At 46.4% G+C, this 24,186-nt stretch overlaps 1 protein-coding gene across 1 annotated transcript in view; it reads right to left on the bottom strand.

The window, feature by feature from the left end:
• Positions 1-24,186, bottom strand: part of PLA2G4A (phospholipase A2 group IVA) — a 387,554-nt gene that overhangs the window by 195,661 nt on the left and 167,707 nt on the right. The window contains exon 7 of the mRNA XM_077452645.1: positions 10,062-10,099. Coding sequence (XP_077308771.1) covers positions 10,062-10,099 — 38 coding nt within the window. The remainder of the gene's footprint in view (positions 1-10,061; positions 10,100-24,186) is intronic.

Consider the following 24,186-nt stretch of genomic DNA (forward strand, 5'->3'; position numbering starts at 1 on the left):
TTCCGGGCTTTGTTAACAAACGTGTATTCACTTGAAGCTACATATAGGTATATACATATAGTTTTACTTTTATACTCACTTAAGTCACTTTTTTGCTTGTGCTGAATCTTGCATGTGGTGGACTGTGTCTTTATTTTTCTGATTATGGTTTCTATTTTTGTTTTTCACCAAGTATTCACCCTTATAAGCTTTTTTCACTAACTGTTTATCTCTCACCTCTATGCATCACCGTATATTGATCAGCACATTTCACTTTCAACACTTACGTATAAGTTTCCCAGTTTCCCTTTCTTTTACACACCATCCGGGTGGAGCCCCTGTCTCTCTTTATAGAGTGGGCAGCACCTAATCAGCGCATTTTCTATATACATATTTTTTTTTTTTTATACTCTTTTTATATTTTATCCCACTGTAGGGTGTCCCCTTTTGACCTCTGGCTGCCTACGCCTATATTCCCCTCCATATTATATATTGGAGGTGAAATTAGGGATGTGATCCCTTGTAAGCCATCCCGTATTTTGGACTCCGTTTCCCTGCCCTCCATTGATGGTAGGGCACAGCGACTAATTCCAGCTACACAAGTCTGGGCACATCTACAAAGGACATGAGAGAAATGGTGGAGTTTACTGTTGTCTTTTAAAGAGGATCTCCCCCATGGATCATATAGGTATTTACCTGTGATGTATACTAATTGATAGTTAATCATATAATTAGATAATATTAGATATATACTCTGCTTACAGCAGATTATTTCTAGTATACTACAATGTACAATGTATGGATATATATTTATGTTTGTCTTCTCTTTTATAATAGATAAAACCTTCCGAAGAAGACCCCTGAGAGGGTCGAAACGCGTAAAGGGCTATTATTATCTATTTTTTACTGTATATACAGATATATAAGGGCTTATGTGATACAATCAAGTTCTGTCTGTATATGTACTATTATACATTTTATTCACAAAGTGGAGCTCAGTCCTTGACCACTGTGTCACCTGTTCAATCCTCTTTTTTTTTATTAATAAATATTTGTACTACAAACCATCTGTTATATGTCAGTAGTTATTTCTACTTTATATACCCATTAGCTCTTACAGGTAATACATGCTGTCAAAAAACCCCATTTAGGGGATATTCTTTTTCTTTGTGGTTACTTTATTTAACCTAGATACAGGGGGGTCCACGACCGGAGGAGCCGACCACTTTTTGAGAAAGCTTTCCTCAAAAGGTGTAACGCACCGCCAAATTTTTGGGGACCAAAAAGGTCCGTTGTGGGCGACCCTATTCCCTGTAGATGAATTTGTCAAAGTCAGTCAAATATGGGAACACCTTAGGTGAACGTGCTGGCTTGCGGGACCCAAAAGGGACCGGTACATCAGCAGAGGGATACCCTGGCTCCTGGATCTTCAGGGTATCACGCACAGCTGTGATAAGTGCTCCAACTAGCGCTTTATCGCGCACGGACCCAGACGGGGACTCATCCTCACTGTCAGAACGGTCCTGGTCAGCCTCATCTGATAGGTTAGAGCAGGGGTCACCAGCCGCAGCAGGGCCCGAGTCTGCATCAGAGCTCTCCCCAGAGGTTGGGGGGGCACAGGCCTCTTACGTGCACCCTTGCTACCACGCACCGCTCCTATCTTTGCAACAAAAGCGTCAAGGACTGCCGTCAGGGTGCCAACGTGCAACACGCCATCCACAGGTGACCCGGTTGCAATAGCCTGGATTTCATGGGAAGAAACACCAGTTTCTGAAGCCATGCTGACCCTAGCCTGTCTGCCACCTGCAAGGGGACTTAGGACAGTGAAGGTCCCACCCTCTTGCTGCCGCCACGTGGGGGGGGTACCTAGCACTAGGCTCACCACCCTGGGGCCTCTGTGAATGCCACTAGCAGTGCCTGTAGTCCCTAGGAGGTTCCCAGTTGCAGAGAGGGGAAAGCTCAGCAGCTGCTTATAACAGCGGTGAAACGTTCTGCAGAGCTAGCTCCAGTGTTCAGCAAAGAGCCATCCAGCATCCTGTACACACAGTGGACACAGGAAACAGCAAGTGAGAGCACATGTAATGCTGCCACAAGAGAACTGCGGCGAAAAGAGTGCTCAGGCTTCAAGGAAATGGCCGCCAATGTAACTAATAGGAGATCCTAAAGAAGGTGGCTGCTGAAGCTCACAAGGGGAATACAGTCTCACATCCAAGATGGCCCCCCGGACAGGGCCATGCGGTGACAGAACAAACCTAGACCAGAGCTGTCTGCCTACAGCCAGAACAACGCCAGCCGCACAGAGCCCCCCACAGGTGAGAATCCAGCGAACACACACACACACACACACACACACACACACACACACACACACACACAGCCACCCCCCTCAGAGGGGGGAAGGAGGGGATACAGGGACTTGGGAGAGAAGATAGGGAGGTGAGGTGGCCCCCGAATCGACCCCCCAGGGAAGGCTCAGCTGCTCACCCCACCGAAGCAGGGAGAGCCGTACTTACCAGTCCTGAAAAGCTGGGAGACATTCCATCACACACCTACTCCTGCACAGTTACAGGGTAGCTGCTGGCCCAGTATACTGTGATCCAGACAGCAGTAGCCTGGTCATATGTATATCCAGGAGCATTGAAGCTCACGGACCACCTCTGAAGATGAGACATGTCGTGGCCTGCCGAGCTTTAGCTGCGGCCTGCACGCGATTGATGGCTGGACTGGGGAAGACTACAAGGATATCATTAACCAGCCTGTCACCCAGCCGGCAGTTGATAGAAGATCGCAGGATCATTCATCTTGCGCAAAAAAAAACATCAAACCTGCATCAAAAGAATGGACCACAAGGGCCCGCAGGGTTCCTAGGTCATTCTCCTTACTAGGCAAAATAAAAACTGAGCCTGCTGGGAGCGGGGGGGGGGGGGGGGGGGGAGTTGCTTAGCACAGGGTCTGCCCCCTGGGGAGGGATTGAAAGTTCTGTGTATTGTGTAACAATTTTGCCTAGTTCTCCTAATGGCAGGCTAAACAACCCATTTAGTTACAGAGAGGAGCCGTGTCGGTCGGTGAATAGAAGAGAAAAACTCTTTGCCTGTTAAAACTGCTGTCTATCTGCTGGGCATCTCTGAACAGCTTCCCGGATTCCCTACATGCTTTGCAGCTTCTCCTCTGGTCATTCATTTGGTTTACTTTCAATTTCAAAGGCCTACTCATGTCATGGTGCCTTGCTGTCTGCAAGCAGATATGATGTGGTGTTCTCTATATTCACTCTGCTTTTGAAACATCTCCTCTCTAGCTCACTGTCGTTCAAAGGAAGGCTCTGTGAAATGTTGCTTGTGCTCTCAACCAAACTGTCAAGCCATCAAATGGCCTACATAATCATATATGCAGCACCATGGCAACTGCAGATCAAACAGAAGGTAAGATGGCAGCTTCCTTGGATGTAAAGAATAGGAGGGTTTAGTTCTGCTTTAAAGCGGGAGTCCACCGGGACTCAGCGTTTTTTTTTTTTTTTTTAAAAGCCAGCAGCTACAAATACTGCAGCTGCTGACTTTTAAAATAGTGACACTTACCTGTCCAGCGCGCCCGCGATGTCGGCACCCGAAGCCGATCGCTAGGTCGTCTGTCGGGTCCTGCCGCCGCCATCTTGGGTATGGGAATCAGGAAATGGAGCCTTTCGGCTTCATTTCCCGGTTCCCTACTGCGCATGCGCGAGCCGCGCGGCGCAATCCGGACGGTCCCCGCTGCCTCTGGGAACTGTGTGTTTCCCAGCAGGCAGCGGGGCACTTGCGCAAAGGGGCGGGCAGTTGCGGAAAGGGGCGTAATGTACGCCCCTTTCCGCAGACAGCTATCCCGGAAGTGGGTGCAGTTACCTGGATTATCCAGGTAACTGCACCCCCCTCCCCCCTGAAAGGTGCCAATTGTGGTGCCGGAGGGGGGGGGGATTCCGATGAGTGGAGGTCCATTTTAGGGTGGACCTCCGCTTTAAGCTGGGTTCACATATATGCGAATTGGATGCATTTTGAGCCACATTCAATTCAAATGACATGTGAATTGGCAGCCTACTCTATGGAGCCAGTTCACATATCTGTTTTTGAAGAGTCCTGTGCATTTTTAGTCTGGTTCAGGTGCTTTTATAAGCAAAAATTTGCACCTGAATCACACCTGAACCGGTAAACTAAATCAGCACCAATCTACTTTGAAAAATGTGCCTGAAACCATAGCTGGACTTGTGTGAACGGAGCCTCTCTTTGCCTCAAAGGAGTACAACCATCCTTTCAAAATATATGCATAAAACAAAGAAGAGAGGGAAAAATGGAAAATTGTATACTCACCTTTCCGTAATTTTCCTTTCCTGATGCATCTTCATGGCAGCACACACTGGGTTGTGACTCCGCCCCCACAACCTGACAGGATTGGATTAACTATAAATTTGAAGGGGAGACACCCTGCTGCATTCTCTGTAAATATCATCACAAAAGAAACAGGGAGGGCAACTGTGTGCTGCCATGAAGATGCATCCGGAAAGGAAAATTACGGAAAGGTGAGTATACAATTTTCCTGACGCCTTCATGGCAGCACACACTGGGAAATAACTCGCCAGTTGGGTGGGTGCAAGTAAAATAATATTTATTCCTTATAATGCTGAAGAATTGGCTCTAATGGACGGATCTGCCGAAGTCGGCCATGGATAAATGAGCAGAATCCACCTTGTAGTGGGAAATAAAGGTATTCCTGGAGGACCACGTTGCTGCTCTGCATATTGTCTCTGGCGAGACCCTGCAATACGCTGCCCAAGAGGTAGCCACTGCCCTAGTTGAATGAGCCCTGATGTCTTCAAGAATCGCCATATGCTGGGTGGAGTAAGCTTTTTTAATGGTTCTGACTAACCAGGATGCAATAGTGCATGAGGAGGCGGCTTGCCCACGCCTGCTTCCATGTGGAATGATCAAAAGAGAGTTAGTTTTCCTAAAAGAGGTGGTAGCAGTTAAGTAGTTCATGATGGTTGTTTTGACATCTAGTGGATGAGGATTACCCTGATCGTCCGTGAAGGATGGAAGGATGATGGTTGTAATGGAAGGAAGTTGCCACTTTGGGTATGAAGTGTTTGGAAGGTCTGACGACTACTTTGTCAGGAAAGAGAACTAACTTAATGCTTGGATCTCCGACACTCTCCTAGCTGATGTAATCACAATGAGAAAAGACAGTTTTAAAGTCAAGTCCCATAAAGAGATAGTTTCAAATGGAACAAACGGAGGAGAAGCGAAAGCATGGAGAACTATTGAAAGATCCCATAATGGAAAGACTGGCCTCCTGGGGGGTTTAATGTTTAGATAGGCTCTGTAAATTGGATTACCAATGGGTGGAATGCCCACTTAGTATCTGTTTTAGCTGACAGAGCTGATACCTGAACCTTTAGGGTACTTAAGCTTAGACCCTTGTTGACCCCCGACTGGAGGAATTCCAGGACCTGAGAGGGTTGCGAAGAAAGGGAATTCCATCCTTTCTGTTGTGCCATGAAGCAGAATCTTCCCCAAATCTTTGAATAGATGGTATTGGTAGTGGCTTTCCTGGCTTGCATCAGGGTTGACTTCATGAGAACAGCCTTGCGCTCTTAGTCTAGCCCTCTCAATCTCCAGGCCATCAGGTGCAATTTCTCTGATGCAGGATGTAAAAATTGACCTTGAGACAGAAGATCCGGAGTTATTGGGAGAGGAACTGGAGGTTGAAGGCTGAGCTGTAAGAGTCGTGAACCACGGCCTCCTCGGCCACAGTGGAATAATCGTAAATACCGTCACCGAGGATCTCCTAAGCCTCACAATTAACGGAGTTGGAGGGAATATATACCCCAACTTGAAGTTCCATGGGTGAACTAGACAGTCCACTCCCTCCACCGATGAGAATGAACCTCTTGACAGGAATCTGTGGCACTTGGTATTCGTCGGAGTGGCTGCTAAATCTACTTCCGGCGTTCCCCAGATTTCCGTAAGGAGGGAAAAAGTCCGAGGGTTCAACCACCACTCGTTGTTGGATAGCGTTTCTCGACTCAGGCAGTCGGGTAGTATGTTCTGTGCCGCTGGGACATACACTGCTTTTAAACTTGTTAGATGTATCTGAGCCCATTCCAAGATGGGCCGAACTTCTTACATCAAGGTGGCACTCCTGGTACCCCCTTGCTTCTGAACATAAGACACTGCTACTTGGTTGTCCATTCGAATGAGCACATTCTTGTCCGTCATAAATGGTGTAAATGCCCTTAAGGCATAAACGGCTTCCCTGAGCTCTAAAATGTTCGAGACCAAACCTTGAGCCTGAATATGCCACTGGCCCTGGGCTGCCTGGTCTTGATAGTGGGCCCCCCAACCGCTCTGGCAGGCATCCGAAGTGACTACGTCCGGGTCTGGAGGGACTATCGGTTTGTATTTCCTGAGATTGCTCAGGCGCGTCCACCACCATATAGATTGCTTCACCGATCTGGAGATGAAGATGGGCTGATGCATTGAGACTCCATCCCACTGCCCGAGGAATGAGTTCTGTAAGGTTCTCATGTGTCACTGTGCCCATTGCACCATGGGTATGGTTGCGGACATGGACCCTAGTACACTCAGACAGGCTCTGGCTGGTAAGTGATTCCTTGATAGCAGCTTCTGCATTTTCTGTATCAGAGGCCGGATCTTCTCTTGTGGGAGCTGTATCTTGTTTGTTTTGGTGTTTAGATCTGCCCCTAAAAATATCATATTTTGTGTGGGTCGCAGACAGCTCTTTTCCCAATTGATTATCCACCCCCTTCTGGAGGGTTGTAAGGAGGATCTCTCCGTGATGAATCAACGTCTCTTGATCCTTTGCTAAAAGTAGGATGTCGTCCAGATAATGGTGGACGTGTAATCCCTTTTCTCTGAGGAAAGCCACCAACGGTAACAATACTTTTGTAAATGTCCTGGGTGCCGAAGAGATGCCAAATGGGAGGCACTGGAATTGGAAATGATGTTGGTTTATGGCTAACCGGAGAAACTTTTGAAAGGCCGGATGAATTGGTATATGCAGATAAGCGTCCGATAAATCTATTGAAAGCATCCAATCGCCCAGATTTATTGCTAGAAGTATGGATTGAAGGTTTTCCATTTTGAAAGCCTCCACTTTGATATCCTTGTTGAGCATCTTGAGGTCTAATACAGGACGCAAATCCCCTGTCTTTTAGCATAAACAAGGAAGAGTAGAACCCTCTTCCCTTTCGGCATGATGGGACCTCCAGGATCGCTCCCTTTTGTTTCAATTCTGCTACGTACTTTACTAGCAGAATCATTTGGGGTACTGAGGATGGTACTCTGGTTGCCTGGAAATGATTTGGTGGGAGTCTGTTTTTGAATTTCCACCTGTGTCCGAATCGGATTGTGGACAATGTCCATAAATCCTTTATATGGTCTGACCAGATCTTGGTGAAGTTCCTTCTGTTCCCCTGCTGGGGTGGCCTTAGATTTCTGTATCCTTAGAAAAGAAGGTTTTGTGTTTTTCCAGTCCCTTCTAAATTCCCTACCAGGAGAGTAGGACCCGTACTCTCTATATTTGTCCGGAAGATTACGTCTGTAAACAGGTCCCTTCTGCGTCTTGGGTCTCCTGTCGGAGGGGATCAGGCCTGACTTCCCTCCTGTTACCTTGGATATGGCAGAGTCTAACTTGGCACCGAACAGATTTGCGCCATCATATGGAATTCTGCACCAATTTATTTTTGATGCTGTATCAGCCATCCACGGTTTGAGCCATAGCGCTCTTCTCGCTGTTACGGAGGCCAGCATAGCCTTGGCTGAATATCTTATAATATCTACTGATGCCTCTGCTAGCTTGACTTCTTGCAGAGAGGAAATAATCTTTCCCATTTCAATGCCATCCTGTAGGTCTTTTTCTATTTTAGATGCCCATCCTGAGATGGCTGTGGCCACTGCTGCTGTGGTAATTGCTGGTCTACAGGCTCCCGCAGCCATGGAATATGCCTTCTTCAATTCTAGGTCCATCTTTCGGTCGAGCACATCCCGAAAGGAAACAGCATCCTCGATTGGTAGTGTGACGTGGCGGGTGAGGCACATTAATGAGGAATCGATGATGGGAGCATTAATTAAAGGCTTCACTTTTGAGTCTTTTAAAGGGTACATCTTGGCTAATCTGTTTGTAAGACTAGATCTTTTGTCAGACCTCTCCCACTCGTCTTTAATGAGATTCTCCAGCTCCACTATAAATGGGAAGGATAACGGATCTCTTTTTAGGTTTGGAAAATATTTCCGTATTTTCTGAGGTTCCGCCGCATCATCTTGCCAGCCGAACGCTTCTTTAACGCCCTTTGCAAAGGGTTCCACCAGGGAAAAATCAAAGCCCACTGACATCTCCTGACCCTCATCTTCAGAGGAAGATTGTGATGCCTGAGTGAGATGGGGGTCTGCTGAAGACGTACTGGGAGCAGCTCTATCTAATGCTGGTGTTGTTTCCAGTATGGACTCCGGCACTGATTCTCTTATGAGGTCTGTAGCAATTCTTGCGTCTGCGACAGGCAAGTTATCTGGCAGTGCCGGAGCGCTGCATACCCAGCAAGCGTTTGCTGCAGGTTGGGTGTGGCGGCTTTGACATTGTGAGGAATGAGATCTCCTGCGACTTGATCGACTGTGGCGTGAGTAGCTATGTTGTGAGTGGCTGTGTCTTCAGTGCCATGAAGGAGATCTTGAGCGGCTCCTGCGGGACATCCTGCTAGACGTATGGCTAGACCTTCTCCCATGGCTGGAACTTGCGCCTCTTGATCTAGACGGGCTGCCAAAAAAATGCAGCATTTAACATCTGGCACTCTTTTTTTTTCTCCCCTTCAATACTTACCTTGCCTGGTAAAGCCTCTTACCTAACTTGCTGATGGTGGTCTGCGTGGGCAGTGGACTCCATAGAAAAAAAGGGGTGAAGGACAGTCTGAGATATAGAGAGAAATAATGTGTACATATATACATATATATACATATATACACACACACACACATATATACATACACATACACACGCACACAATTCACTTATAAATATAAATATATATATTATTTATTAACAAAGTTTATCTGCAAGAAACAATATAATAACAATAATAATAATATATATAGGAGTCCCACAGGGACTTACCTGCAGACTGCAGAGTGATCTACATGCAGAGGCAGCAACCTTCCTTAAGTTTTGCAGATTGCACAGCAGAATCACAGAGAAATACAGCTCTGTATTTGAAAATAGCGCCATTGTGGCGGCTAATTGACGCTCTGCGCATGCACAGAAGCGTCTCGAGTGTTCCGGCGCCATTTTGGATAAGGGAACACACATTGAAAACATAGGGGAAAAAAAAACAAAAAAAACACTAGCACTGCACGTGCTCAGGGTGGCCGTACGGCGCCATCTAGGCTGGAATTACAGCATAGAGAAAACACCACTGAAGGAGAAACAAACGGCGGCCATGACAGGGGACTACAAGAGACAGCAATCCCAAAGGTAGAGAAAAAAAGGGAATATAAACCACCACTTACTATAGGAATAAAAGATGGATATTATTTAAATAAGAGGAATTAATAGGCAAAGGAAGAAGGGGAGTCCACTGCAAAAGGTAAAAAAGCTTCTTTAAAGCTTTGGTAATGCCAGAAATCCAGTAGCCCCTTGAGACCACCAGAGCGGGGGTTCCCTCCATAGAAGCTCCTTTAGAGACTGTACAGGAGGGACTTCCAAACAGGAGAGGCTTGAACCTGCTGGGGCGAATGCGGTAGAGGCTTATTCATCTGTAACAGGAAAACTCCGTCCGTCCAACCTGTCAGGTGAGGATAAAAAAGAGAATGCAGCAGGGTGTCTCCCCTTCAAATTTATAGTTAATCCAATCCTGTCAGGTTGTGGGGGCGGAGTCACAACCCAGTGTGTGCTGCCATGAAGGCGTCAGGAAATAATTTTTATACTATAGGAAATGAAAGTATGTGCCTGTGTTTGGCCAAACTATAGCACTACCTAAAACTTATCAGAATCTAAAGTGTCAATGCATAATAACACAACTGCTCAAGAAGTAGGCAAATGTATGTACATACCATTCCTGTAACGAGAATCCTAGAAAAACCTTTGTAACCTAATAAAATGGAAAAAAAAAAAAAAAATAAAGACACTGTAGTGTTTTTTTATAATTTTTGTAACAAAAACAGTAGGACCTCATGTATACTGAATGTTTCTATAGCTGCTTTTAGGGGTGTATGGCGTTTTTTTTCCCTGCCTCTGAAATGTTAGCCTATGTGTCCATACACACATAGGCTTTTAGCAGCATTTAGTTGCAGGAAAGTTTAAAAAAACAACCCATTGCCACTGTGTCCAGGAGCAGCAGTTTGGGCAAAAAAAACACTTGACACTACTAAAAGCTGCTAAATACGCCAAAACGCTAGGGGCATTTAGTACTTGAGCATTAATGAATTTCAATGACTAGAATAAATGCTTGATGCCTGTAAAAGCTCCTAAAAGCTTTGGACACTTTTACAAGCATCAGGCATTTTTCTGCAAAAACGCTCTGGCTTGTAGGAGAGTAAAATAAATGTCCTGTGTGCATGAGGCCTTACAATTACCATTGCTGCATGTTCCTCTTTATGAGCATAGCAATAGAGATAATTTACAGCAATGGGAAACAAAACGTATATACATTATATAGTTGCATAAAGTTGCCAAAATAACTCAATTTAAGACACAAAAGCTGCAATCCTGCAGATAATGTAATCATCTGTCTCATGTCATAAATGATAATGCCACTGCATTTTCTGAAGGAGTTATTAACCTTTAGTCCCGATTCACACTGGTGCGATATGGTAAACCCTGCGATTCAAAGCCAGTAACCTTAATCGCACCTGAATCGCACACTGGTTCACACTGACATCTGCAAACCGCTGGGTGTGTCAATGTAAAGTTAATGATACCCCCAGATCGGTTCTCAGATTGCAGCGCAAACTGTGAAAAGGCACGGAACTCAGATCGCATAGGTATGAACACCCACGTGATCCGATTCCAGTGTGGAACAAAAAAGGGTCCTGCATCATTTTGATGTGAAAGCGATTTCAGCCATAGTGTTTGTATGGCTGAATTTGCATTGCACAGACATCACATGTGATCTGCACAGCAATGTAGTCCGAATCACATACCTGTGTTCACACAAGTGTGAACGCAGCCTTACACTTAAAAAGCCAGCACCCATTTCAAATGCATGTAGCCATAATTGTAATAATAGAATCCAAAGTTATAAATAAAAGGGAGGGGGGGGGGGCACACTACTCAGATGCCAGAAAATGAACAGTATTTATTTAAAATAGGTAAAACCACTGTATAAAAAAAAATGCAGTCAAATTGGCATCACTCCAGCACTCTAGCAATGTCCACGGAGAGGAGAGAGAGAGAGAAGCTGGAAGAAGTGGTGAGTAGAAGCAAATATTGTGGTCAGCAGCACTGCTGAGCTGTGATAGAGAATCTTCTATCCTCTGCAATGTTGAGCTGTCAAGCATGATAGGAATGATGGCACACACCTGCTCCTCCAGAGAGTCCCAGGCCAGAAAATGCTGAGTGCATTTTTTTCCCCTATAAGTAATAGGTTAAACCTATTTTAATTAAATAAGTTTTTTTTTAGTTTTTTTTTTAGTTTTATGACATGTGAAGTATGTTCCTCCTGTCCCCCGCTTTCTTTTTTGGGACTTTGAACTCTAGTGCTCATCTCCCAAATTCACCTTGTGCAGGTGGGAGAGAGCAAATCCCCTCAGATGTGGACTGAAAGGAACCTCTAATGCTGCGTACACACGACGGACTTTCCGGCAGACTAGGTCCGACGGTCTTCCCAACGGACTTTAGACGGAGTATGGATTTTAAGGGGAACCCCCTACACCAGAAAAACGGCATGGGTCCCCCCAAAGTCCACACCAGACAACTATCTGAGCATGCAGCCCGGCCGGTCAGGAAAGAGGGTGGGGACGAGCGAGCGCACCGCTTGTACCCATGGACCAAATAATTTTTTCTTTCTTTTAAGCTATTGTACTTTGATATTAAAAGTAATACAAAATAGTTTTCATGGGTAGACAATATGTGCTACCACAGCCTGTTTATTTTTGTGCCCTTGGTATGTTCCTCTGTTCTTCCTCCTGTGTCAATTACTACAGTTTTTAGCTTGACATTTCCCGCCTCTCCCTATTGTAGTTAGCAGAAGGGCTCTGTATGAGTTTGGCATTTTAGTTTTCAGATTTTTTGGCCATTTTACCTATGTACCTGCATAATTAAAGCAGAACTTCAGTAATTTTTTCTTTTCATCTTTTTCATCTATGTATTCAATTCTCTGCCCTTGTTTTAACTTTGGATAGTAAACAATAGGATTTTTGTACTCACCGTAAAATCCTTTTCTCTGAAGTTCATTGATGGACACAGTCTTTGTACTTTCACAAAGCTGTTGAGGGCCTTGAGATCCAGGACCGGACAGACCCCTTCCTTCTTTGGGACTACAGATTGGAGTAGAATCCCGGAAACCATTCCAGCGTCAGTACAGGCATCATCACCCCGCGCAGCAGCAGGTCCTGTACTGGCACGAACAGGGCTTCCCGACGAGCCACAAGAAGATGAAGGTTGGAGGGAAAAAATTCTGTTTGGTGGACAAGAAAGAATCTCTATCTTGTATCCTGATTTTAAAAAAAAACTGTTTGCAGACCCACTGGTCGGAAAGTAGGGAAGTACACTGAGCTGCAAACTCCCGAAGGCGACCCCACCCACCCGAGAGTCCAGTGGAGGCAAACCTTCATGCGGTAACAGATTTGCTTGCAGCCTTGTTCAGCTTGTGAAACCAGGGATGCTTTTGTCGCACTTTTTCGAACTGTGAACGCTTATCTGCTGACCCGGACAAAAAAATCCGCTTCTGAGCAGAAAAGGAGGGCACTTTCCTACAGCGTGGCGCCTTACCTTTCCTGGACTGTGGGAGCAACGTACTCTTACCCCCATTAACATTCTTAATAATGTCATTCAGCGAGGCTCCAAATAGCCGCTCTCCCTGGAAGGGGAAGTCCGCCAGTGCTTTCTTCGATGCCTGGTCCACAGACCAGCATTTCAGCCAAATCAGGCAACATAGCACTACTGCTGATTACTGAGGCTCTAGAGAGCAATGGGGCCGTATCTGAGGCCGCATCACAGACATACTTAAGGCCCTGCACCAACTGGTCCGCCAGCTGCACGCAGACTGGGGAAGCCTGTTGCTTCTCCAATTCATGGTGCAACAATTTAGCCCATTCAGTAAGTGTCTGTGACACAAGGGCCATGGCTAACTCTGGCCGCAATGCTGACACCACCACCGTAAACATGGACTGGGCAACCTCCTCGGCCCTTCTGTCGGCAGGGTCCCTTCCACCAGAATCGTGGTTACCTTATTTAACCTGGATACCTGGGGGGGGGGGGGGGGGGTGGGGGGTGGCTCAACAATCGGAGGAGATGTCAATTTCTTCAGGAAACTCTCCTCAAAAGGGTAACGCACCACCATGCATTTCAACACTGAAAAGGTCCACTGCAGTTTTCCCTACTCCTTGTAAATATACTTATTAAAATAAGTTGGGCAAGGAAACACCTTAGCTGTGCGGGCTGACTTGTGGGACCCCAAAAGGGACAACATCTCTGTAGATGCCCCTATCGTATCCTCCATCTTCAGGGTATCCTGCACTGCAGCGATAAGTGCTCCTACAATCGTTTTTTCCTGCGCTGACCTGGACACGGAGTCATTCTCACTGTCAGAACGGTCTTTGTCCGCATACTCCGACATGTCAGAACAGGGGCTGCCTGCCACATCTGGGCCAGAGTCTGAATCAGAGCTTTCTACAGAAGACGGTGGGGGAGGGGGTGTTTTTTACCCACAGCCTCAGGAAAATGGCACACACACCAAAACACTCTACCATGGCCCAGAAACAGGGAAGAGGACGAGCGAACCCCCAACACCCAGTGCAGCCCCCTGGCCAGGTAAGTGCACTGCACCCCCCATGTGCCCAGTCACACAGTGGCCTATAGCATGGGAGGAGGGAACGGACAGGGAGAGGATAAAGGGAGAGTGAGACCCCCTAGTCGACCTCCCAGGGAATGCCCAGCTGCTCCATCCTGCCGAGACAGGTGGAACCATACTTGCCCCCTCCTGTAGGGACTGCTGGACGCATTCCACGGACAGACCCATCACCCGAGCAGCACAGGGTGGCTGTCGGCCACAGCACACCGACACAGACAGCAGTAGCCCGGTCATATGTGCGCCCCGGAGCTTATAGCTCACTGGCCACCCCTGGATCAGACAGGGCATGTCGTGGCCAACACAGCACGTAGCTATGGTCTGCTCATGCTCGATGGCCAGGCTGGGGACAGTACCAGGATCTATATTATCCAGCCTGTCACCCAGCCCGGCTATTGACTGTAGCTGCTGGATGCAGTGTGAGGTGTTATAGCCAGTAGGACTGCCCCCTGGGCGCTACTGTGCAATTTTGCTGTTTTTAACATGTTCTGCCTAGTCCTCTCCTAAAGGGGTGATATAACCCTAGGGTCAAGATGAAGATGCTGTGTCCGTCAATGAACAAAAGAGAAACATTTTTTTTTCACCTATGTAAATACCTTATACAGCACACTTCCCATTTCTTGTCTGGCAAAAAGGCCTAGGCTTATGACATGCCCAGCTCTCTTGTGAGAGTTTGCAAGAAAGAGGGTGGGGGGGGGGGGTGAGTCATAAGAGGGCCAATGAGAGCTGAAGAGCTTGAGGTGTGCCTCTGTGTGTCTGTGTAAATCCAGGAAGTGAGCAGGCAGCAGCTTCAGTTGCCCATAGTTAACTTGGATGCAGCCAGACTCAGTGGAGAGAGATTTCTGCAGCATATTTGGCAAGTACAGAATCACAGTATATACAAAATAATACGCAAAGTGGTTGGAGGGAAGCTTCAGAAAAGCAAAGAAGTTTTTATTACACATTATGTGAACAGACTGCAGTTCCTCTTTAACAAATACTGCATTACGTTTTTATTTATTTTCCTTTTTTGATACAGTGATGTGGTCCCCTACTGCTATCTGAAGGCTTAAAGAAGCAGCGTCTTTTGTTGAAATCTGTGGTGACAGAGAAGGAGCGAGCAACCCGATTTTATCGGGCTGTGCTGTATCGCTTACTTACAGCATATATTTCTGGTGAGTTTGCAATCTACTAAAGGGTACAATGTGGACACACATTAGAGGATTCAATTACCGATTGGACATGGTGGTGGATAAACATAATTTTTTTCCCTATGAACTGTTCTGGCACAATATTTTGTTAAGCAGACATTTGGTGAATGGTTATTGTTTCACCTGTAACTTGATTAGGACTAGGGATGAGCTTGGTGTTCGAGTCGAACACCGGCTGTTTACTCGACTAATTCCGAATGTTAGGGGCCGTTCACGCCATGTTCGTGTGGCGCTCATGGCCCACAATGCACTGCGCCATCACAGTGCATTGCTGGCTTATGATTGGCCAAGCATGCACTGTGACCCCGCATGCTTGGCCAATCACAGCGCCAGCAGTGGGGAGAGCCATAATTGGTCAAAGGCAGGATTGCCTGTGGCCAATTATAGCTCAGGGGGTTTAGTACATGCCCCACACTATATAAGGCCGCCATCGCGGTGGCCTTGTGTAGTGTGTTGCGGCGTTCAGGGAGCCTAGCGCTGTTAAAGTGGGTGTTGTGTGCCTCCAGCACAGTATACACCTGAAGCTACACCTCATTGCTGGTGTTGTTCTGTTTCTGTAACACAGGCAGGCAGCTGCAGTAATTACAGTCAGTGTACTGTGTCATCTGCTCAGTATGCACCTAAAGCTACCCAATTGCTGGTTTTCCCCATCTCCCTGCAGGCCATTACTATGTCTGGAAGGCCAAAAAGAAGAGGCAGACAGTCACAAGCAAATAAAAGAGGGCAAGCAGGCTCTATGTCTAGAGACAACAGTGCTGGTCATGGATGCGGTGCATCATCATCAGCACGTGGCCATGGGACACGCTTGTCTTTATTTTCGGCAGCTGGACGTGTTGAGCTGCATCATGCTGAAGACTTGGTAGAGTGGATGACCAAGCCCTCCTCATCCTCTCTCAGGGTACTAGCAAAGCAACTGCCAACGCGTCTTCTTCCCTCGTCTCAATGTCATCAGTCAATCCTTCCCTAGACCCACCATGTCCTCCTGAGGAGTCCCCCGAACTGTTTGAGCACAGTGTTGGGTACATGCTCCAGGAAGGATGCCCAGCGTTTTGAAGGCTCTGATGATGATACCCAGCTAAAGGAAGGCAGTAGTGTGAGCGCAGAGAGAGGGGATGCTCAAGGAGGACAACAATTTGGCAGTCATGTTCCACCAGCTGCAGCATACTGCCAGGTTTGCTCCAGTGATGAAGAAGGAGGGGATGATGAGGTCACTGACTCCACATGGGTGCCTGATAGGAGAGAGGTCGAGGAGGCACATCTCCAACGAGGCAGGATGCCCTCTGGGGGCTAGCTTAGGGGCAGCACACTGTCTGAATCACACCGCAGAGCTCCGCCTGTTCAGGGAGCTGCCTCTGCGTGTTATTCCAAAATTTATTTTTTGAGACGAATGCATCAGATTGCACCGCTATCTGCAAAATATGTCTCAAGCATATCTCGCGTGGCCAAAACATCAGCCGCTTGGGCACCACATACTTGACCAGACATATGTTGACCTGCCATGCAGCTCGTTGGCAAGTGTACCTCAAAGACCCACACCAAAGAACAAAGCGGACTTCTCCTTGCTCCTCATCAGCTGGGATCTCCAACCCCACTAGACCTTCAGTCCTCTCTGAAGGAATGTAGAATTAGGTGTGTCACAGCCAAGTACTTGCGGGCACTCTGCTAGCAGTACACCCATGTCTGATTGTATCAGGCAAATTTCCCTGCCCCAGCTGCTGGACCGTCAAAAGAAGTTCCCTCCCAGCCATCCACATGCCCAGCGGTTGAATGCTAGCTTGGTAGTGCTAGCTTGGAATTGCTAGCACTTCAGCTGATGCCTTTTCAGTTGGTAGACTCAGCCCCCTTCTGTGAATTTGTGCAATGTGCGGTTCCTCTGTGGCAGGTCCCCAAACTTTTTCTCATGGAAGGCGATTCCGGCTCTCTACTGGCATGTGGAAGGCAATGTCCATGCCTCGCTGGACAGGGCGGTCAGTGGTAAGGTGTATATTACCGCTGACTCATGGTCCAGCAGGCATGGACAGGGACGTTACCCATCTTTCACGGCCCATTGGGTCACTCTTCTGGCAGCTGGGAAGGATGCAGGACAAGGTGCAGTAGTGTTGGAGGTTGTTCTGCCACCACACCTCCAAAATGCTACTACTAGTTGTGACACACCTCTCTCCTCCACCCCCTCCTCTTCTACCTCCATGGCCTCTTCCAGTGCTTTCTCCTCAGAACCAACGGTGCTCCGTAGGCGTTCAAGGGGCTATGCAAGTACGCAGGCAAAAAGATGCCATGCCGTGCTTGCTCTGGCTTGTTTGGGGGACAGGAGCCACACTGGGGCAGATATTTTGTCAGCTCTGCAGGGGCAGGCCGAGAGGTGGTTGACGCCATGCTAGCTTAAGCCAGGAATGGTGGTTTGCAACAATGGCACCAACCTCCTCTCTGCCCTTCAAAAGGGACAACTGACCCATGTGCCCTGTGTGGCTCGCATCCTTAACTTGGTGGTGCAACAGTTCTTGGACAGGTACCCAGGCTTACAGGATATCCTGAGGCAAGTCTGTCTGCATTTCCGCCGATCATTTAATGCCAGTGCTCGGCTGGCTGAACTCCAAAAGGAGTTGAACCTGCCCAAGAACCGCCTTATATGTGACATGCCCACTAGGTGGAACTCAACGTTGGCCATGCTGCAGCAGCTGCACATGCAACAGAGGGCCATCAATGAGTACCTGTGTGACTACGGCACCAGGACAGTGTCAGGGGAGCTCAGTTTTTTTCCCCACGCCAGTGGGGCATGATCAGGGATGCATGCACTGTCCTGTCACCATTTGAGGAGGCCACGAGGATGGTGAGCAGTAACACTACCTCTTGGAGCATATGCTGCGTGGAATAATGGACAGGGCACTTGAGGCGGGAGGAGGGAGGACCGCATGTATACTGCTGTTCTGAGTATATAGAGCCTGGTTGCCCCGTGCCTTTACTTTTTTTAATTTGGGTATGGGCTTCCCCTTAATATTTGTACAAGACACAACGGGGCTGGTAATGGGCAGGGGGGGGGGCTACCCATGCCATTTTTTTTCTCAATGATTTTCATCCGTATTGCCGGAACCAGATATTACATTAAAACCGCAAGCAGTTTTAAATTACTTTTTTTCCGTTAAATGTTATTTTGTGCAGGGACTGTTCTAAACACAGGAAACACGTGGCACTTTACAGGCATACTATAGACACCCCACAGGCATGATATTTAACCACGGCCAATGCACATATACGGCCGGGTGGGAGCCGTCTACTTCTGATAGGACGTTCAGGAACGTCCATCAGAAGGAGCGGGATCGCGCGTGCGCCCGCCCATGCAGCAATGCAATCCCGATGCGCCCGTGTCACCCGGACACGGCGCATCTCAGATCGGCAGGAGGGCTCTCTGATTGGCCCTCCTGATCACATGACGGCCATGTCCAATCACGGCCGTCATGTGATGTAAACAAACAGCCGGTTGCTAGGCAATCGGCTCCTCCTCTCCTCACACAGAAGTCATCGCTGAGGAGAGGAGAGCAGATCGCTGCAGCCGGCTGATGATCAGTGAGTATGAGCTGTTTTTTACAGCTTTTTACTCACTGATCACCAGTCTAGTGTAATACACAACACACCACACAGTGTAAACACAGTCCCCACATATGTCCCCATAACACACATGTCCCCAAAACATACATGTCCCCAAATAATAAAAACACATGTCCCTAATAATAAAAACATGTCCCCCACATATGTCCCACACATGTTCCAATGATTATCTGCACACATATATACGTGATCACCTGCACACATATGTACATGATCATTTGCGTACATATGTCCGTGATCACACAAACCAATTATTATACACTTAACGGAATTTTTTTTACCAAAAACATGTAGCAGAATACATTTTGGCTTAAATTTATGACAAAATTTGATTTTATTGGATTTCTTTTAAAATAGAAAAAAGAAAATAGTTTTTTTTCCAAATTTCCGCAATATATATCGCAAAAAATAAAAAACGGAGTCGTGAATAAATACCACCAAAATAAAGCTCTATTTGTGCGAACAAAATGGGTACAGTGTAGCATGACCGCGCAATTGTCACTGAAAGCGCTAGAGCGATGAAAGCTGAAAATTGGGCTGGGAAGGAAGGGGGCGAAAGTGCCCTGTATTGAAGTGGTAAGGGCCAGTTCACACAGCGAGGTGATGCGAGGCGACACGGCTCGCCTCGCCTCGCCTCGCTCCCGCAAGTCGCCCCCGTTCTGTACAATGGAACCGTTCTGAGAGGAGCGACTCGAGTCGCTCCGACTCAGAAAAAAGGTTCCTGTACTACTTCTGGGCGACTTCGGGGGCGACTTGCATTGACTTCTATACAGAAGTCCTCTGCAAGTCGCCGCTGAGGTCCCCGCAGGTCGCGGTGAGGCAAGTCGGAGACGCCTCGCCTCGCTGTGTGAACCGGCCCTTAAAGGAATATTTCACTTTTTATTCCCAGTTTAATCGTCATTAAAATCAGTGCTCCCGAAAAAACAGCAGTTTTTTTTTTTAAATGTTGGCTTTGATCCATGTCCCCTGGGGCAGGAGCCGGGCCATCAAACCCTTTTTTAGGACAATATCTTGCATAATAGCCATTCAAATTAGCACTTTTTATTTTGAATGTTCAAGTCCCATAGACTTCAATGGGGTTCTAAAGTTTGTACGAATTTTTGGTCCGTTCGAAAGTTCTGGTGCAAACCGAACCGGGGGGCTCATCCTTAATTAGGACACATTTTTTCACACGTTAATTATATGATAATTTTTTTTTTTTAGCTGCACATTTCCCTTTTTATATTATGTTGTACAGTAAAGCCTAGTACACACGGGCTGAATGCCGGGCAACGTCAGCCAGTTCAATAAAAAACATCTCTCATTAGGCCCGTGTGTATGGCGACCAGTTTCTGTCAGAGTGCTGACCGGCATGTTCTGGGGGGGTGGGGGGCGTCCCCCAGTCAGAACACAATAGCTCAGTGAGGGGAGATCCCTGTTCTAACATTGGATTGTTAGTCGAGTGGCTCCGACCTGTGCTAACAGTTTTTCTTTCATTCAACCCAGTTGGATAAAAAAACTGATAGTGTGTACTAAGCATTAGTTTTACTTTCCACTGGATAAACAGGGCTTAGGCAAGTCCCTTTTGTCTTACACTTCAAAAGACTAAAAAACATCCTTTGTATTGTACTTTAATTAAAATTACGTTGGATTTAACTTTGTGTCTTAGTGAAGAGTTAAGCTGCCTGTGAATTCAGCCAAGTCAGCAAGTGGCCATACAATGCTCACAGACTGGGTCTAGAAGTTATATCATTCCATATACTAGCATTTGAATCAGCACACAAGACATTCCTCTGGTTATATGGTCTTAAAGTATTTATAGTTTTTTATGCAATTTAAAGAGAAACAAAAATGTAAGAAAAACAATTCTAGTTTGATTAGTATGGGTTTACAAGGATAAAAACAAATTTCTGCAATTTGCCTTTTTACAATCAAATTAAAATTGTGTTTTTTGGAGCAAATCATTACAGTTATTTACAAATGAATACAACTTTTTTTTTGTAATTTTTATAAAAAAATTTTGGGGAAAAAACAAATAGCTGAAAGGAGAGGGGGAGGGGGGGGGGGAAGATACTGTAATTGGGGGAAATTAGGATTAACTAATGGTTAACAGTGGTTAAATAGGAACATAAAACTCTTTTAAACTTGAGAGATTGCTTAGGATGACATTGCCATCCCTTCAGTTTTTACAAAACATAATTAGTCTGAATACATTGTAACAATAATATTACTATATCATATTTATCAATGAAGCTGGCAAAAACTATTCACTGACTTCATGTACACAGGATTGTCTGTCCCAGACTAAGACCTGACCAGCAATCTGAAATTTATAGGCATATAAATATAATTGAAAAGAAGACCTGTATTCTGGCCAGCAAACCCCTCACCACGCTGTTCGCAGCTCATACCACCATAGCGACAGACTGCATCTTCACAGTCTCCTGGGCCTGGGGGTAAAGGCTACCAATGTTTCATTATACAGTATGCTCAGTTTAAATTATTCAGGTTTCTGACCCGATTTCTTTGAAGTGGTATTAAACCCTAAATGAAAAATGTAATATATTGCAGCTTACCAATCTCCCCTGCATGTTCGTCTACAGTGCCTTAAAAAAGTATTCATATCCCTTGAAATGTTCTACATTTAGTTATGTTACAACCAAAGACATACATTTATTTTATTGGGATTTTATGTGATAGACCAACACAAAGTGTCACTGTGAAGCGGAAGGAAAACGATAATCGGTTTTCAAATTCTTTCACAAATAAATGTGTGAAAAGTGTTGCGTGTATTTGTATTCAGTCGCCCTGAGTTTTGTAGAACCGCCTTTCACTGCAATTACAGCTGCAAGTCTTTTTGGGTATGTCTCTACCAGCTTTACACATTTAGGCTAGGTTCACACCATAGCGATGCGGGAACGCCGCGAATCCGCGGCGTTTTCCCGCATCGCATGCCTCCCGCCGGCAGTTCACACTGCCCTATGCGAACGGCTGGGAGTGTCAATGAAATGTTAATGACACCCCCAGATCCGTCCGCATATCGCAGTGCGATCTGCACACTCGCACAGGAATCGGATCGCATGGTGTGAACACCCATGCGATCCGATTCTGCTGCGGACCAAAAAAAGGGTCCTATGCGAGTTTGCGGCGGGAGCGATGCGAATTCAGCCATACTATCTGTATGGCTGAACTCACATCGCTACGGAGATCGGATGTGATTTGCACTGCAGTGCGGTGCGAATCACATCCGGATCTCCCACCCGCAGCAGTGTGAACCCAGCCTTAGAGTGACATTTTTGCCCATTCTGCTTTGCAAAATAGATCAAGCTCTGTCAGATTGAATGGAGAGCATCTGAACAGCAATTTTCAAGTCTTGCCACAGATTCTTAATTGGATTTAGTACTGGACTTTGACTGGGCCATTCTGACACATGAATATACTTTAATCTAAACTAGGTATATGCATTTAGCGGCCCTCCAGCTGTTGCATTGCAAGACTCTGACAGTCACAATCATGACACCCAGTGGCAGAGGCATGATGGGTCTTGTAGTTTTGCTACAGCTGGAGGTCCGCCAATTGCATATCCCTGATTTAAACCATTCCATTGTAGCTCTGGCTGTATGTTTAGGGTCGTTGTCCTGCTAAAAGGTGAACCTCCGCTTAGTCTCAAGTCTTTTGCAGTCTCTAAAGCCTCGTACACACAATCAGATTTTCCGACGGGAAACGTGTGACAACAGGCTGTTGGTGGAAAATACAACCATTTGTACACTCCAGCAGACAACTGTTGTCGGATTTTCCACGGACAAATGTTGGATGGCAGGCTTTAACATTTTCTGCAGACAGATGTCTGTTGTCGGATTTTCCAATCGTGTGTACACAAATCTGTCTGATAAAAGTTCAAAGTACAAACATGCATACTCGGAAGCAAGGATGAGCCAGAAGCAGTTGGTCTAGTAAACTAGCGTTTGCAATGGAGAATTAACATTCGTGACGTGGCCAATTATGAAATCTCGAAATGCAGCACACAATTGTCTTCTTTAATGGGATAATAATGAAGCTCCTTTGCTGGTGATACTGATGGACTTATTGCAAACAAATTTTCAAAGGCTTTTTTTTCTAGTGATATCAAGAAAATTATTATGCTTTTTTTTTTTGGTGCAAGTTACCACACCATTAACACAACTAACTTTTTTTAATTAATGTTTATTGAAGAAAAGAAGCATGTACAATAACATAATAGACAATACGTAAACCCGCGCAGGGGACAGTTATATCACATTTTCAGCAGCCATGGTTCAAAACAAAACACTGCCCACAAGGGCCTATTTAATAGAGGCAGCATGTGAACTGGAACCATCGACAGGATTTCAAAGGCACATGACCAGGTGATCGGTACGAATCACTGCCGCTGGAACCATCCAGCCTCTGCGGTAATAAGAATACACCCTTCTCTTCCATTATTAAAGAGAAAACACAATTGACAGATATAGAGAAAAAGAAAAGAAAAGGAAGAAAGGAAGAAAAGGGCAGGAAATAAAGAACACAGAGAAGTGTGGGGGATGTGAAGGTGGGGGAGGAGGGGAGGGGGGGGATGCAGGTCCGCCTCTGATATCAGCCCCATAATTACCTTAAAAACCTTAAGTGTTACGATTACATCACAGTGGTTGAGACATTATATCTGCATAGCTAGAGGAGTATTTAAAGGCAACCCAACAGGCCCAGATTTTTGTTGCCAGCTCAGATTTGCCACGGAGGGAGAGAGTCAGGTCCTCCATGTAGTAAGTGGTATCCACGTTGAGTAACCAACGTCGGAGTGTAGGGATCTTCCTCAGTTTCCAAAATTGTGGAATGAGGGTTTTTGCGGCATTAAGGAGGTGGGGTGTAATTGATCTTTTATAAGGGCCTGTTGGCTTCCCCGTGCAGTGGAACAAAACATACCATGGGTCATTAGGAACCTCCCATCCCTGGATCTCTTTAATCCAATATAGAATCGTTAGCCAGAATGGACGGATCCTCGGGCAGTACCACCAAATATGAGCATGAGTAGCCTCCTCACCGCACTCCCACCAACACAGTGGTGAGGTCAGGGGGAAAAACCTATGCAATACCACAGGCGTGTAGTGCCATCTGGTTAAAAGTTTATACGCCATTTCCGACGTTTTAGGTGATCCGGAGGAGGTATGTGCCAGGGCTAGGATTTGTGATTTTTGGGACAGCGAAAGTTCCATTTGTAAATCCCGTTCCCAGTGGTGTAGGAATGTGGGAGTATTAGTAGAAGTGAGGGACAGCAGAGCTTGATAAAAGTACGAAATTGGCTTCTCAGTTGGGTCAGTGTCGGCAAATGCGGTTTCCAAAGGTGTAAGCTCCGCCAAGGAGCGTAAGGGTTTTGGGAGCGAA

This window comes from Lithobates pipiens, unplaced genomic scaffold, assembly GCF_037356315.1.
Source record: "Lithobates pipiens isolate NorthernLeopardFrog02 unplaced genomic scaffold, aLitPip1_a1.2 Scaffold_23, whole genome shotgun sequence".
Lineage (NCBI taxonomy): Eukaryota > Metazoa > Chordata > Amphibia > Anura > Ranidae > Lithobates > Lithobates pipiens.